General features: G+C 52.7%; 1 protein-coding gene and 1 long non-coding RNA gene across 4 annotated transcripts in view; one reads left to right on the forward strand and one right to left on the reverse strand.

The window, feature by feature from the left end:
- The window catches only part of LOC309608668, a 314,353-nt gene that overhangs the window by 81,752 nt on the left and 216,322 nt on the right, over window positions 1–16,279 (reverse strand). The gene's annotated exons all lie outside the window — the stretch shown is intronic.
- On the forward strand, window positions 7,844–16,192 carry UPK3A (uroplakin 3A). Of its 3 annotated transcripts, none has more exons than XM_082350877.1 (6): window positions 7,844–8,434; window positions 9,468–9,647; window positions 10,531–10,810; window positions 12,306–12,401; window positions 14,045–14,177; window positions 15,850–15,951. In XM_082350877.1, exons 1-6 carry the CDS (start codon window positions 8,230–8,232, stop codon window positions 15,865–15,867), a joined length of 912 nt encoding a protein of 303 aa, XP_082207003.1. In that variant the 5' UTR covers window positions 7,844–8,229; the 3' UTR covers window positions 15,868–15,951. The 3 variants fall into 3 exon arrangements, with proteins under 3 accessions (XP_082207003.1, XP_082207001.1, XP_082207002.1); XM_082350875.1 differs by having other exon boundaries at window positions 8,146–8,434; window positions 12,306–12,388; window positions 15,850–16,192; XM_082350876.1 differs by having other exon boundaries at window positions 8,151–8,434; window positions 9,492–9,647; window positions 12,306–12,388; window positions 15,850–16,192.

Consider the following 16,279-nt stretch of genomic DNA (forward strand, 5'->3'; position numbering starts at 1 on the left):
CCTTCTGCTCTCACCCTCCAGGCTCTGACCCACAGGGTTGGCCAGGGTGAGGGGCCACTGGGGAGTGAGCGGGTTGCCCGTGGCCACGTGACGGAGAGAGAACAAGCCGACCCAGGCGTTTCAGGGCCCCCCATGCCTGCCAGCCTCCAGATCACACAGACAGGGAGAGATTAATGTCTAATCTGGGCTCCATTCCAGACACGGACAAACCAGTTTGTCACCACTCATCCGGAGAAGGCTCACCTCGCCCACCATGAGGCGCGGGAGGTGGTGGGTGGGTGTGACGCCAGAGCACCCCTGACCCTGCTCTGCCCCACAGTACCCCCTTCGGCCTTGGCACCGGGGCTCCAAAGAGCTCCTCCAGGACCCGTGGGTCTGACGGCCCTCAGGCCGCTGTGCCCTGCACGGGACTGGGCAGCTAGCTGGCGGCGCTGGGGGATGTCAGTTACTCTCAGGTTGTAAATCAGTCCCCGCCACGCCCCTCCTGCCACCCTTCCAGTGTCACCGGGTGGGAGAAGCTGCCACTGGCTCCGTAAACTCTCCGAAGCCCAGGGATGGGGCCCTCGTCAGAGAACCGGCCTCCTAGACCTCAAAGCGGACACCACCAGGGGCGGGAAGATCACCAGGGTCTGTCCACGCCTCCGAGTGGCTGGGTGGCTTACCCCAGCCACTCGCCCTCTCTGGGCTCCAGAGCCTCAACTGAATGAGAAGGTCTAAAACTGACGTCTGGATTCCCTCTCCCCTCCAAAGCTGCTCTTCCCAGCGCCTTCCCCGTTCGCTTAAGGGCAACTCCATCCTTCCAGCTCCTCGGGCCAGAGCTTGGGGCCACCCTGGATTCCTCCCTTACCCACACCCTACATCCAATCCACCAGCAGCATCCTGGTGGCTCAGCCTGCAAAATACGTCCACGGTGTGAACACCCCTCCTGCCTGCAGTGATGCCAGCCGGCCGCACGCCTCGCTACAGCTCCTTCCTAGAGGGCGTCTGGTGTGAACCGAGATGAACTTGGCGCCTTCAAAGAGCCACCTCTCTTCTGCTCATATTCATTAAAATGTTTTTTTACATTTTACAATTTTGATTTTTATTAAATAGAACATTTTTTATTAAATAAAAACCAAAAACATCTCTACTGGGCTATACCAAGTTATAAGGATAATTGAAAGTGCTGGTTTCCCCACACCCTCCCTACGGCTGTTATTCTTTCTTTATTTTTATTTTTATTTTTGGCTGTGTTGCGTCTTCGTTGCTGCACGCGGGCTTTCTCTAGTTGCGGCGAGCAGGGGCTACTCTTCATTGCGGTGCACGGGCTTCTCATTGCGGTGGCTTCTCTTGTTGCAGAGCACGGGCTCTAGGCGCGCGGGCTCAGTAGTTGTGGAACACGGGCTCAGTAGTTGCGGCAGATTCTTAACCACCGTGCCACCAGGGAAGTCCATCTTTTTTTTTTTTTAATTGAAGTATAGTTCAGTTACAAGGTTGTGCCAGTGTCTCCTGTACAGCAAAATTCTTTCACGGTGGTGGCGCAGTGGTTGAGAATCCGCCTGCTGGCTCAGGGGACACAGGTTCGAGCCCTGGTCTGGGAGGATCCCACATGCTGCGGAGCAACTAAGCCCGTGTGCCACAACTACTGAGCCTGCGCTCTAGAGCCCGTGAGCCACAACTAAAAGAGAAAAAAACCAAAACAACAACCACTGGACTGGTGGTCCAGTGGTTAAGAATCCGCCTTCCAGTGCAGGGGACACGGGTTCGATCCCTGGTCAGGGGAACTAAGATCCCACACGCCGCGGGGCAACTAAGCCCACGCACTGCAATTACTGAGCCCGTGCGCTCTGGAGCCCGTGCACCACAACTAGAGAGAAGCCTGTGTGTCGCAAGGAAAGATCCTGCATGCCACAACCAAGATCCCGTGTGCCGCAACTAGGACCCAACGCAGCCAAATAAATCAATTAATTTTTTAAAAAATAAAATAAAAAATAAAAATTCTTTCACTTATTCATTCATCAAACACTGCTGGGCATGTGCCCAGTGCAGGGCATGGGAGTCACTGTAACAAGGAAGATCCTATCACAGCCCGGGATGGGCTCTTACTCTGGGGTTTGAGGGAGCAAGACACATCACCGGCATGATGTCATCATAGTAGCCATGGCACGTGTGGAGAGACATGGAAGGAAGCCTTCCTGGAGGAAGAGGGATTTGGGCCGGGCCTTGGAGGACAGGTGGCTTCCATGGAAGAGTGTGGAGTACAGGCAGTCCAAGCAGTGGGCACAACATGTGCAGAAAGGCCTTGGGCAGCCGTCTGAGGGCAGCAGTCAAAATCAGTCTTGAGAAAACGTCAGTTGTTGATACCAAAGCTGGGGGACGCTGCAAAAGGCCGCATCTTTGGAGCAACAGAGGGCAAGAGAGAGCGTAGTGAGCTTGGGGACATGCCAATGTTCAGGAGGGTTAGTGCCCCGAGTTGGGGGAGAGAGGGAAGGCGGAGAGGTTGGCGGGAGCTAACCAGCCATGTGAGGCCTTGGATGCCGGAGTAAGAAGCTTGGACTTTATCCTGAGGACGGTCAGGGCCTCTGAAGGGTTTTATATGAGGAAGTGACGCCCAGGTTTGCATTTTAGAAATGCCACTCTGGTTTCTGGGGGAGAGGAGACCAAAGAAGAGGCAGGTCTGTGCAGTGGTTAGGGCATGGATGATGGGGTCCCATGACATGGGTTTAAAATCCTCTCCCTACTCCCTACCTGGGAGACACTGGGCATGTCTGTCTGTCCTGCATAACAGCATCAGGCACTGTGCTGGGGTTAAAGACAAGGTTCCTGCCTCCACAGAGCTTACAGTCTAACAGGCTCAATCTCTTTGAGCCTCAGTTTCCTCATCTGTAAAATGGAGGTAATAATCATACCTGCCTCTCAGACTGGATGTGATAAATGAGTTAACGTGTGTAAAACACTTAGCGTAGTCCTCGACACATAAGGGCAATTGTTGTTATTATGTTATTAGTCCAGGCAGGAAGGCATAGACAGAGCCAAGTATGTGTGTCACGGGTGAATGTTGGAGTCCTAACCCCCAGTACTTCAGAATGTGACTATATTTGGAGACAGGGTCTTTAAAGAGGTGATAAGGTAAAATGAGGTCATTAGGATGGTCCCTAATCCATATGACAGGCATCCTTATAAGAAGAGGAGATTAGGTCACAGACACACAGAGGGAGACCATCTGAGGACACAGGGAGAAGGCGGCCACCTGCAAGCCAAGGAGAGAGACTCAGAAGCAACCAGTCCTGCTGACACCTTGATCTCAGACTTCTAGGCTCCAGAATTGTGAGAAACTAAGTTTCTGTTGTTTCAGCCCCGCCTCCTCCCCGCCAGTCTGTGGTATTTGTTACAGCAGCCCTAGCAAAGTAATAGCATGTGCCAGGCAGCAGGAACAGGACCAGAAAGGAACAGATGGATTTGAGTCACTTGGGAGACTGGTGTGGCCAGCACATAGTAGGCATTCAATAAATACCTGCAGAGTAAGGTTGGATTCTACCTGAGCGGGCACTGAAAGGGAGGCCTCTGATGGCCTGGAGAAGGAGGGTGAAGGTCTGGAGGCTCTAACTCCCCACACTGCCCAGCACCCCAGTCGTGTTCACCCCACGACCGCACTTCACGCCTCTGCTCTGCCAGGGGGCACCTTGAGTACCCCCAGTTCACTGAGAAAGAAACTAAGGCTTTGGAGAAAGAACCAGAGCCAAGGCTCTTCAGGGCCCTGCTGGGGCTGTTCTGCAGGATGCGGGGGGTCGGGGGGAGGAGTCTGGGGCACGCGGAGAGAGGTGGGGGCTGCTGAGAGCACCCTGGAGCTGGCGGTGGATGGGGGAGCTCCTGGGGGCTGGGGTTTCTTTGCTCCCATTTCGTTCTGTTTCATTTTGTTTGAAAGTGACTAAATCTCACGGCAGCTAAAAGCTTGGCTTCCAGGACTTCTCAGATGTGGCCAAGACTAAGACCAAGTGTTTGCTGGGGTGACATCAAAAGAAAAGAGTTGTGGAAACCGGCTCAGGCCTCTCTGGCCTCTCTGGCCCTTGGAGAAACATTTCTGGGTCAAGAATTTCCGACCTATAAACTCCCCATGTTTCAAATTCAAAGGAGGTCTGTGCAGGGCTGGGTTTGTATAACCTTTCCCTTCACAGAACTTCCTGCTCCGTGGCCTCCTAGCAAGCACGTAGTCCAGGCCAGGGTTCAGAAAGATGGTCTGATGGATTGAAATACACAAATGGATTTAAAGTCAGATGGAACTAACATAGTGCTGTAGTCGATTACACTTCAAAAACAAAAAAACTCATAGAAAAAGAGATCAGGTTTGTAGTTACCAGAGGTGGGGAGTAGGGGCTAGAAGGATCTGGATGAACTCAGTCAAAAGCTACAAGCTTCCAGTTATAAGTTAAATAAGTACTAGGGTTGTAATGTATAACATGATAAATATAATGAACACTGCTGTATGTTACCTATGAACGTTGTTAAGAGAATAAATCCTAAGATTTCTCATCACATATATATGGAATCTAAAAAAAAAAAAAGGTCTGATGAACCTAGGGGCAGGACAGGAATAAAGACACAGATGTAGAGACTGGACTTGAGGACACGAGGAGGGGGAAGGGTAAGCTGGGACGAAGTGAGAGAGTGGCACTGACATATATACACTACCAGATGTAAAATAGATAGCTAGTGGGAAGCAGCCGCATAGCACAGGGAGATCAGCTCGGTGCTTTGTGACCACCTAGAGGGGTGGGATAGGGAGGGTGGGAGGGAGACGCAAGAGGGAGGGGATATGAGGGAGGGGATATAGCTGATTCACTTTGTTATACAGCAGAAACTAAGGAAGCATTGTAAAGCAATTATACTCCAATAAAGATGTTAAAAAGAAAATTGTTTTCCTACTTCTTTAATTTTGTGTCTATGTGAGATGATAGATGTTCACTAAACTTACTATGATCATCATTTTATGATGTACGTAAGTCAAATCATTATGCTGTACACCTTAAACTTATACAGGGCTGTACGCCAATTATATCTCAATAAAACTGGAAGTAAAATATTAAGTCAGATGGAAGACTCAGGGCCCTGGAATGGGCCTGATCAAAAGGGGAAATTTTTTAAAAATTGGTATTTGCAAAAAAAATTTTTGGAATGTCCACATGGGACGTTTGGGCTGAAGCATTGGCAGGTGTCAGGGCCTCTTTGGCACCCCAGTTTCCCTCCACTGACACCAGCGTGAGTGTCACCCAGGCAAACGGCTCGTATCTCCTGTGCTTTTCCCTTCTTCAGAATCTGCCAAACAAAAGTCAGCACTTTGAAGTGGAAACTTGTTTATAAATCCAAAACTTTTTTTGCAGAATGTTTCTGGGCCTCAGTAGATTATTATTTTAACTTTTTCCCCCAAATATTTTCTCCATATTTGGGCAAGGCAAGAGGCTAAGGATTTTTGTTTGTGTTTTCATAAGAAACTGCAGTGTCTTGGAGAAGACAGTGAGTCCCTGCCTGCTTCTTCTCTCTCTCATGGGGGATTCTGGGCTGAGCCTTCAAGGTCAGCTCTGCTGGCCTCTGACAAACTCTGGTTCACACACACACAGTTGCTGGGCAAGAAATGTCAGTCCATAAAAATTCCTGGAGGAAAACCCCACCCCTTGCTCAAGAGTTCCTTATCTCGGGGCATTTTCTGTTCCCTGCAGATAAGGATCTGTTCTTCCACTCTTGGCAGGTCAGAGCTGAGAGGCCATCAAACCCCCGCCCCATTTTACAGAGGGGAAACTGAGGCCCTGGGAGGGGATCAGTGCGTTTGTGGCTGAGGATAAAATCTTTTTCTCCCAACGCTTTTACTTTGAAAAATTTCAAATCTATAGGAACGTTTCAAGAAGAGTACGGTGAACATTCATACTTACCAATTGTTAACATTATGCTACATTTGCTTTGTCTCTTATTTTCTCCCTGTTTCTCTCCTTAAATACGTGTGTGAGTTTCAGATATCATGACGCCTCACCCACAATAGTCCAGCATGCATCTCCCTCTACAGAACCACAATAATGTGGTCACACTCAGGAAGTTTAGTGTCTAATCAATATTATTATCCAACGCACATTCCGTAATTCAAATTTCTCTCTTTGTCATGCTAACTACCACAGTGTTCATTAGAGCTTCTTTGTTTTTACCCAAGAATTCATCAAGGGTCACTCAGTGCCTTTATACAATAGTTGTTATGTCTCCTTCAGTCCACAGCGATTCTCAGCCTTTTGTTTTGTTGTTTTGTTTTTGCTTTTGCCTTTTTTGACAGTAACATTTTAAGAGCATCCAGGCCAGCTGGTTTGCAGAAGATCCCTCAGTTTGAATGTGTCTGTTTGTTTGCTGTTGATTAGATTCCGGTTAGACTTTTTGGCCAGGAAATCCATAGATGATGCTGAGCCCTTCCCAGAGCCATGATGCCGGGAAGCACGTGAGGTCAGTCCGTCCCATTATTGGTGACATCAGATTTGACTATATCATTAAGTTGGTGTCTCCAGATTTCTGTGTATCTTGTTCCCTAAAAATATTTGACCCTATAATTTTAACATCTTCTGAGATGATTCCTTCTCGAATCAGTTATTACCAGGATGGTTGTAAAAGAGTGATTTTTGGTTTTGTCATTCTCTCTACATTTATTCGTTGGTGTTCTTCTTTAAAGAAGAATTTTCCCTTCTCTTATAAAATGTTTTTTAAAGTATCAGTATTGGGACTTCCCTGGTGGTCCAGTGGCTAAGATTCTGTGCTCCCGATGCAGGGGGTCTGGGTTCGATCCCTGGTCAGGGAACTAGATCCCACACGCATGCCGCAACTAAGAGCCCACATGCCACAACGAAGATCGAAGATCCCACATGTTGCAACTAAGGCCTGGCTCAGCCAAATAAATAAATAAATAAATATTTTAAAAAAGTATCAGTATTGACTCATGGATTTGGATTTTATCCAATGGGCTAAATATGTTACTTTGGTTATTTATTTTGTGCTCAAATTTTCCCCAATCTGACCATTGGGAGCCCTTTCAAGCCCCTTCTGTGCCATCGTTCTTCGAGAGCTTCTTTACTTTCTAGGCTCCTCTGAACTTTCCCTGTCCCAGCCCTGGAGTCGCCATCTCTCCAGGGGCCCTGGTGCGGTTTGCTGGCGGATGACGTTTCGGGTCCAAGAGTGCTAAGTGAGCTCCTTGCAACAGGCTGTCATCCCTTCTATGTCCTCTCAGTAGACAGAGCTTGGGAGTCGTTTTGTTACTTTTTCATAATAATATTGCTAACTGAAAATACTCCCCCTTCCCCCACTCCAAATCCCCTTCATCCTATGGAGGGAAGCTGGGTGCTGACAGCACCAGTCCTAGGGTGCCCCAAAGTTGCTTCCCAGCTGCTCTGTCTCCCACCGTCACCACTGCCTCACCAGTGAGGACCAGGGTCTCTTTGTCCTTAGAGGATTCTCCACCAAGGGAGCACAGGCAGGCAAGCCTGTTCCAAAGCCCCTCAGGTACAGCCCTTTTCTTCAAGTGGTTTTACACCATCAATGTCATACACAGATTCACTAGTTACTGTTGGGCTCCAGTTTTTAAAAAATCCCATCCTTTTACTTTTATTTTTTAAATGTAAAATCTAAGGTGTATTTGGAGATGTGCACGCTTCCTGATGCTGGAGGGAACCATCTGGTCCAGGTGAAGACCCCAACACTATTTTCAAAAGCTCCCCCAGGAAGCACGCCTTGAAACCCTGATCCATCCCTTTTGAAACAGCCCTGGGCTGGTGGGCAGCAGTCCTGCGCTCCACCAGCCCCGGAGCCCACCTGCAGCCTTGGCGAGTCCCTGGCCTCCCGGGGCCTTGGCCTTGCACCTGTGAACTAAAGGGCCACACCAGAGGTCTCCAGACAGGTCACAGACCCAGGACTTCGAGGTTTTCCATGACACCACTTTCACCCGTTAACCCGTTTCATCTTCACAAGAGCCCAGTGAGTGGCACATAGTAGGGTTTCCATAAATAGAATTCCATAAAGGAATCAGCGTCCTCACTTTACAGTGTGGAAACTAAGGCTCAAAGAGGGAGTGGTTTGCCCCCAAGGTGTCATTAGGCGAGAGACGCCCTGAAAGCGCCGCTCCAGCCTCGGCACACAATAGGAGCTTCGGTCAGGGGACGGGGAAGGTCCGACGGGGATGGATTTGTGCCCTGAGCACCTCGCGGTCCGGGGAAGCCCGGGGCGGGGTTTATGCAAATATTCTGCGAGGAGGCCGAAGATTGGCTGACTCGGGCGGGGGCGGGGCGCGCCCGGGGCCCAGGGCCGACAGGTGCGCGCGGCGGGAGAGGCGCGGTGCACGCTCTCCCCCTGGACCGCCCGCCCTGTCGCAGCTTCTCTCGGGCGATGCCTCCGCTCTGGATCCTGCTGGCCCTCGGCTGCCTGCGACTTGGCTCAGGTAAACGGCGGATGAGAGGAGGGGGCTGGGCCCGGGGAGGGCGGGCAGCTGTGTCCCGGGGCGTGTCCTGCACCCTGATCCTCCTGAAGGGTCCCCAGAGGAGCCTGGATGGGAAGTGGCATCAGGGATGGGAACTTATTCCCTCCAGGAATGGGCACAGATGCCTGCTCTGTGCCAGGCCCTGTGCAGGCTCTGGGGACCCAGATATTAATAATAATAGCCAACGTTGATTAATAAGCTTCCTCTGATGGGGATTCGAGGGCTCTGTGTTGGGTGCTGCAAGAGACAAGCACACAGGGGACTGTGGGAGAGCAGAGAAGGGACTGGACTAGACTCATGGTGACGCTTGGACTCGGGACACGGAGGGATATTTCAGGTGAAGGGGCAGCATGGGCAAGTTCAGGGAGGAGGGCGGTGGCATTGTCTATCCTGGGAACCTCCCACCCATTGTCCATCGGTGTGACCGGAGCATGAGGTCAGGGGGTGTGCATGGAGGGGAGGCTGGAGACCCACGAGGCAAGGCCCAGAGCTTCAGGACCTCACTGCCCCTCCAGAGAGGCTGGACCGTGTTGGAGGGCAGTGGGGAGCCAGGAAGGGGCCCAGCAGGAGAGGGACGCTGTCAGATTTGCACGATAGAGCGCAGACGATGGGGGAGGGCTGTTTACTAGGGTCCAGGTGAAGAGGGTGGACTCAGACCGGGCTGACGGGGTGGAGAGATGCATAGGCGGGGCAATGGGGTTCTCGGTGACTGAATGTCTGTTGGGGGGAGCGAGAGAGAAGTAGTGAGAGAGAAGTAGTTCAGCTGGATTTCCTGGTTCTGGTCAGGATGGCTGGGTGGGGACGGGAATGCTGCCCGTGTCTGAGACAAGTTCCTGAGATGGCCCACAGGGAGAGTGAAACCCAGTGCCTGGCTCACCGCAGATGTTCAGTAACTGCAGAGGGGTGTGTGTGTGTGTGTGTGTGTGTGTATGTGCGTGCGCGTGCACGTGCGCAGAGGGTGCCCGTGGGTGTGGACAGTTCTGCTGGGGGTCAGCTCCTGGCCTCATTGCTCCTCCAGGTGTGAACCTCCAGCCCCAGCTGGCTAGTGTGACCTTTGCCACCAGCAACCCCACACTCACCACTGTGGCCTTGGAAAAGCCTCTCTGCATGTTTGACAGCTCAGCGGCCCTCCATGGCACCTACGAGGTCTACCTCTATGTCCTGGTCGACTCGGGTAAGGGTCCTGCTTCCTCTGGGCTGCTCTGAAAGGGGCTTTGACCTGTCTGCAGGCAGGAGGGAAGGAGACAGGTAGAGGGGTGCTCCATCCCTGCAATTAAACCACCCCATGCACCTCACTGACATGCACTGGTGCCCGCTCTGTGCCAGCCCTGGGCTGGGTGCTTGCGGTCACAGACGTGCATCTGCCCTGGAGGGACATCCAGTCTAGTGGGGGAAATAATAACAGCATCAATCACTGAGTACTTACATTGTGCTTCGTGCTTCGCACACCTTAGAGCTAATAGTTACAACCTGCCTGCAAGGTAGCCGTTAGGATGCTCATCACAGGGGCAAATAATCGGGGCTCAGAGAGGCTGAGTAACTCATGGGAGCTCCCGGAGCTGGAGAGCAAATCAGATTCTCTGGTCCTCAAGCTCAAGTCCTGCCCAAGGCTTCCCGCGGTAGTTCCAGATCGGTGTTTGGGATGGAGGCCACGCATTTGGACTTGAGGGCTCTGGGCCAGCCCTGACCTGTTCACTGGCAGCAACCCTGGGATCTGAGAGTAGGGACCCGATGACAACCTCTTACGTTTCCAGCCAGCAGCCATTTACAGCAGCTCCTGTGGGGTCATCATTTTATTCTTTCAGCAAACAAGTATTGACTGCCTACCTGTGCCCAATCCCAATCTGCAGGCACGGCGAGGTGTTTTCCTCCCATTTCACAGAGGGTCCAGAGAGGTAAAGTGAGTGGTCCAAGATCACCCAGCAAGTAAGGAAGAGACCCCAGGGCCCAGTAGAGCGCTGGCGCAGAGAGGATGCAGAGAGGACGTTTGTTGAATGACTGAGTGAGTGACTAAGCTGGGGTGGCCAGGAACCTCACTCCCGGCACTGCCTCTACAGCCAGCTTCAGGAACGCCTCTGTGCAGGACAGCACCAAGGCACCTCTCAGCTCGACGTTCCAGCAAACAGAGGGAGGGAGGACAGGCCCCTACAAGGCGGCGGCCTTTGACCTGACCCCCTGCAGCGACCTGCCCAGCTTGGATGCTGTCAGGGATGTGTCCCGGGCCTCGGAGATCCTGAACGCTTACCTGGTCAGGGTGGGCACCAATGGGACCTGCCTGTCTGACCCCAACTTCTGGGGCCTCTGCAACCCACCCCTGTCAGCAGCCACGGAATACAGGTGGGTGTGAATGGCTGCGGGAGGGGGGCAGGTGTGCCCCAGCCCCGACGTGGGGCGACGTAGAGCCGGTGAAGTGTGAGAACCCACATTTCTCTGGAGCCTACCACATGCCAGGACCGTCCCGGGTGCCATAAAGGATTCCTGGCTTCCTGGGCTCGTGACCGTGCACAGGGCCCTGCGCTCAGAAGGACCCCCTCTTGGCTTAATGCTCTGCCATTGCCATCTTGAAATTTTTAACTTTTAAACTAGGGGCCGCATTTTCCTTTTTGCACTGGGCCCTACAAGTTATGCACCTGGTCCTGGCCCATCACCCATGTGGCAGTTCGTTTGACAGGGAAGGAGCTGTGGTCCAGAGAGGGAAGGGGGTCACCTCGAGAAAAGCTGGGGCTCAGCGCAAAGACTTCTCCCGCCTTCCTGCAGTGCACCGCAGAGCAGCTCCCTGGTTCATTTCCACGCGTATTTCCTGAGCATCTGCTCTGTGCCGAGCTGGGGGCTCAGCCCTGACCCAGGGCCAGGCGTCTCACCCAGCGCCAAGCCTTGATTACACTCACCCCTGTTACCATGGAGACGCCTAGGTTGGGGCCTCTGTACCCTCTAGGCCACATCTGGGGCCCAGGCCATCCCTTACCTCCATCCTCTCACAGGGCTCACCCCTCCTCTGGCCTCGGCCACTGGGCAGGACCTGAGTCCTGGCTGTCCTCTTCCCCACCCTCAACCCTTACCTCTGACCTTGTTCTTAACATGGGAAAACCTCTCCCTCCTACTTGAGCCCACCCTACCTAGGGGACACAGGGCACACATCCCAGCCTCTGGAATTCTCATCTTCAAACCTAGAGAAGCAGGGATTAAGCAAAACACTGGATGCTACAAAGATTTTAAGGGTCTTCATTTTTTTGTGTGTCAGACTAGAGGCTGTTGATTTCTTTGATCTCAGAACATCCATCATTTTTAACTGAGGGTGAAGAAGACCTAAAGTAGGCCATAGGTATTCTGTACTGTGTCACCTGATCTTCCTTTATGTTTTGTAACACTTGATTGGGATTTTCTGGATATAAAGTTAGCCTTTATCACAGGGCATCGGGGTTGCAAATGGATATTATTCCTTTTTTTTAAGTCTCTTTTGTGAGACCGAGGACCAGGCTGGGAATAGAGGAAGGCAAAAATGCAAGAAGGACAGATGGGTCAATACTCAACAAATCTGCTACGTGCACAATATATACGGCAGAGAAACAGAGGGGCTCCCAGAGGGAGAGCCTAGGCTCCGACGGCTTTGTGGATGAGGTGGCATCTGAGCTGTGGAAACACCTGGCAAAGGTGCTGCTAATGCGAAGTCCAGCAGCATCCTGTTGCCAGAGCCCCCCACCCCCACCCCACCCACTGGGGCCACCTAGATCTCCATCTCCTACGAGTCCCAGCTCTGCCCCAGTCCCTCCCCCTCCCTGTGGCTGAGGCTCACAGGATGGAAGGAAGTCATCCCTGCTCCATTTCCTTCCAGATTCAAGTACGTCCTGGTCAATATGTCCACAGGCTTGGTACAGGACCAGACCCTGTGGTCGGACCCCATCCGCACCAACCGACGTAAGTGGTGGAGGTGAGCTGGGAGTGGTCCTCAAGGGAACCCAGGGAAGCAGACACATGCTGTCACTTGGAAAAGTCTCCCCAGATACAGGCAGGTTATTGGGTTATGAGGAAAATGCATCTTAAAATAGTTTAACCCAAGACTTCATCCTCCCTCCCTCGAGGACCAGGTGTCATGACAGAGGCCGGTGGAGGATTTGCAGGTGTTTGGGCTGGCTGTGGATGGTGTAACTGAAGACAGAGTCAGCCGGCATTTCCAGCCCTGATGGTGCATTTGCCTCCAAAGGGCTCAGCGTTTATCCTGCATTTAGACCCTAACGAGCCCCTTTGTTGAGCCCTCACAAGGACAACATCATTATCCTGTAGGGTGGTTCCAGAGGCATCTTAGCCACAGGGGCATGAGCCCTGGCGGCAGCAGGAGTGCCATTCTCCTATGGTTTTTCTGAAATGGGGGGTCTTGCAGGCCCAGGCATCTGCCGGTGGTCCTGCCCTGTCCCCCTCAAGCCTCCATCTGAGTTCTCAACACAGATCCCAGGTTTATACACACCAAATCATGTCTGCTGAACCTTAGGGGCGACAGAAGAGATTTCCTACGGTAACTTTGACAACCTGTGACCCTAACTTTAGAACTCCCTGGGAATTCCCTGGCAGTCCAGACTCCGCACTTTCACTTCAGCTGTCCTGGGTTCGATCCCTGGTCGGGGGGCTAAGATCCCACAAGCTGCAGGCACAGCCAAAAAAAAAACAATTCCCCTGCCACCCATGGTAATCTTATGGGCCAGTTAGGGCTCTGTGAGGTTGCCTGAGGTCACACGGCTAGTGAGGGTGTAGCTGGGCAGGCGTGCATGTGGCTGGGGGCTCCTTCCTACCCTCTGTCCCCGCTCACCCATGGCACGCCCATGCTTTGTGGTCCCACTGAAACAGCACTGCCCTGGGGCCAAGAGTCCCAAGTTCAAGCCCAGCATCTGAGCCTCACTGCTGGGTGGGACCTCAGTTTTCCCATCTGAAAAGTGGGAAGAAGAATCCTTGCTCTGCTCCTCCAGCAGGGTTCCTTCGGGTAATCCAGATAAAAGTACCAGGCCCAGCTCTCTTGGGGCAGGGAGACAGACCTACAGGCTTGAGGCTGGAGTCTGAGTGCCCTTGAACAGGAACTCAATCTCCCTGAGCTGCAGGGAGCAATCTGCAGAACGGGGGTCTCATGGGATTTACAGAAGACACTGGACGAAAAGCCAGCTCACAGTAGGACCTATAAATGGCTTGTCCACTTAGTTCCAAAAGGGTGACACTGGCCAGAGCAGAGGGAGGGCACAGTCCCCCTGACTCCGTTAGACTGGGGACCTTTGCTCCACCTTTATTTTGTTTATAATCTGTATCCCATCCGTCTCACCGGAAGACTTGAGTCAGTTCATAATTCAAAATTATGCAAAAAGATGGTTAGAAGAGGGTGAGAGCAGACACACGCAAGAGAAAGTTGGGGAGTGGGATGTGGTAGCAAGTCAGATAATTACACCTGAAACCCAGGGAGAGGCACTGACCTGGGTCCTTGCTTCACCCCTGAGATTTTAGGCTTCCAGGGCAGGGAAGGCTTCCCTGTGCGTCCCTGGGAGGAGGCTGGGGGGTGCAGCATCTGGAGAGTAACGAGCCTGCATCCCACAGTCGCTCCATACTCGGCGATCGACACGTGGCCGGGCCGGCGGAGCGGGGGCATGATCGTCATCTCGTCCATCCTGGGCTCCCTGCCCTTCTTCTTGCTCATTGGCTTTGCTGGCGCCATTGTCCTCAGCCTCGCGTGAGTTCCCGCCAGTTGGGGGGGCGCGGGCAGGGCTTGGGGACACACTCCACCAGGAGGGTCTTCTGAGGTGGGGGGAGCCCGGGAGCAAGAGAGCTGCCTTCCACCCTGGGTGGGGTGGGGTCTAGTGAGAGGGGAGCAGGGTCCTGGGGTGTCCAAGGTCAAGTCTTCAGCTGGGTAGGGGATTGCTGAGCACTGGGGCTTTGTGGGCAGATCTGAGCTCTCACACAGCTGTGTGTCTTGGGCCAGTATCTTATCCTTCTATGCCTCAGTTTCCTCTTCTGGAACATGGAGATTCTAATCAATATTATCTGCCCCATGGAGTTGCGAGGGTTAAGTGAAATATTCCCTATAGAGTCCTCAGGGCAGTACCCAGGTACTAAATGGGTATTAGCTTCTGTTGTCATTATAATTCACTCGCTTGCAGTACAGATGGGGAAACTGAGGCCTGAGGGGGGAAGGGTGGCCCAGGGTCACACCCCCAGGTAAAACAGAGCTGGACCAGAGCTTCTGAGTCTCCTGACGCCACTACCAACTCTGATGTGCGTCTATTTAGATCAGGACTGGAGGTGTCCCATGGGGTGTCTGGAGCAGCTAATGGGGCTGCCTTGTGGGAAGACAGGAATCCACTAATCCTGGGAGGATGGAGCAGGGGGTGAATCAAGGCAGCCGCAGGTGCGGGTGCCATGATAATCCAGAAGAGGGCAGGGCAGATCCTACCTGGAGCATCAGGGTGGGCTTCCTGGAGGAAGGAACAGCAGGAACAAATTTTTATCAGGACTGGGATGAATTGAAAACTCACATGCAGTGTGCATCTCAGCAAGAGAGGCAGGAGACCCAGGCGGCTTTAAAGATGGGGGGCGGGGTGGGGGTGCCTGTCCCAGCGCGGGTGCAGCGGATGGAAAAGCTCCTTGGAGTAGGTGAAATTACGTGGAAAGGTAGAGATTAGCCAGGAAGGAGGAGACGTGGGGTGGGTGAAGGATGGAGTAGGGAGGAGGCAGTGAACTTGGAAATCAGATTGCCCTCTGACATTTAAGTTAAAAACACAGATAATAGATGAGATTAGCCACCAAGAGACTGGTCTGTCTGGCCAGACCTGGGAGCAGTCTAGATGTGGTGATGTCCCTCCCTCCCTTTGGGCAGCACCCTAATCTGGCACCAAGGTCCTGTTATCTGACTTTAGCCTGGCTCTTCCATTCGTCCCTCCTACCATCCCCACCCCAGCTCCAGCTGCACCCAACTTTGCACTCTTGCCCCAGACACTCCCTAGTCCTTCCTATCAAATGCCTGGAATACCTTTCTGTGCCTCCATTCTCCTCCTTTAAGGCCAGATTAACTGCCCCCTCCTCCAGGAAGCCCTCCAGTGGACTCATCCACTCTGTCTGATCATTGTGTGCTGTGGTCTGTCTCCCCATACAATCTTAGCTCTTTGGGGACATTTGTCCAGCTCATGGTAAGACCTGTAAATTGTTCACACAATTCCAAAAGAGTGACACTTTTCTTATCCCAGGACCTGGCACACAGTAAGTGCTCTGGAAAGATTGGTCTATTGAATGAAGGCCTAAGGTGACCTCCGTGAAAGCAATGTCTAAGTAGAAAGGTCCCTGACCAGCTGAGGGGTTGGGGTTTGCTCTGCGCCCCTAACCCCGGCTCTGTTCATCTCCTCCGTCAGGGACATGGGCAGTGCTGACGGGGAAACAGCCCACGACTCCCAGATCACGCAGGAGGCCATCCCCAAGTCCCTGGGGACCTCGGAGCCCTCGTACACATCTGTAAACCGGGGGCCGCCCCTGGACAGGGCCGAGGTGTATGCCAGCAAGCTCCAGGACTGAGCCCGGATGCCACTTCTGGGCGGCCACAGTCTCCCCGAGGGGCTTGCTCAGGGGTCTGCGGGGGGCCATGTTCACACCCTGACCCCAACCAAGGCGAACACGGGGCCTGTTGGTCCAACTGCAGGAAAGCACTTAATAAAATCTTCCCAAGATTTTGAGTTCAATAAAGACTTACAGAATGAATGAGTGAGATGTTGAATGAATGAATGAGTCGTCATTTTGAGGGTTTGCATTGTTTCTCTGGAGGGTGGGGGCAGGGGGCTAATTTTC

The sequence above is a fragment of the Balaenoptera borealis genome, assembly GCF_965194805.1.
Source record: "Balaenoptera borealis genome assembly, chromosome: 13".
Lineage (NCBI taxonomy): Eukaryota > Metazoa > Chordata > Mammalia > Artiodactyla > Balaenopteridae > Balaenoptera > Balaenoptera borealis.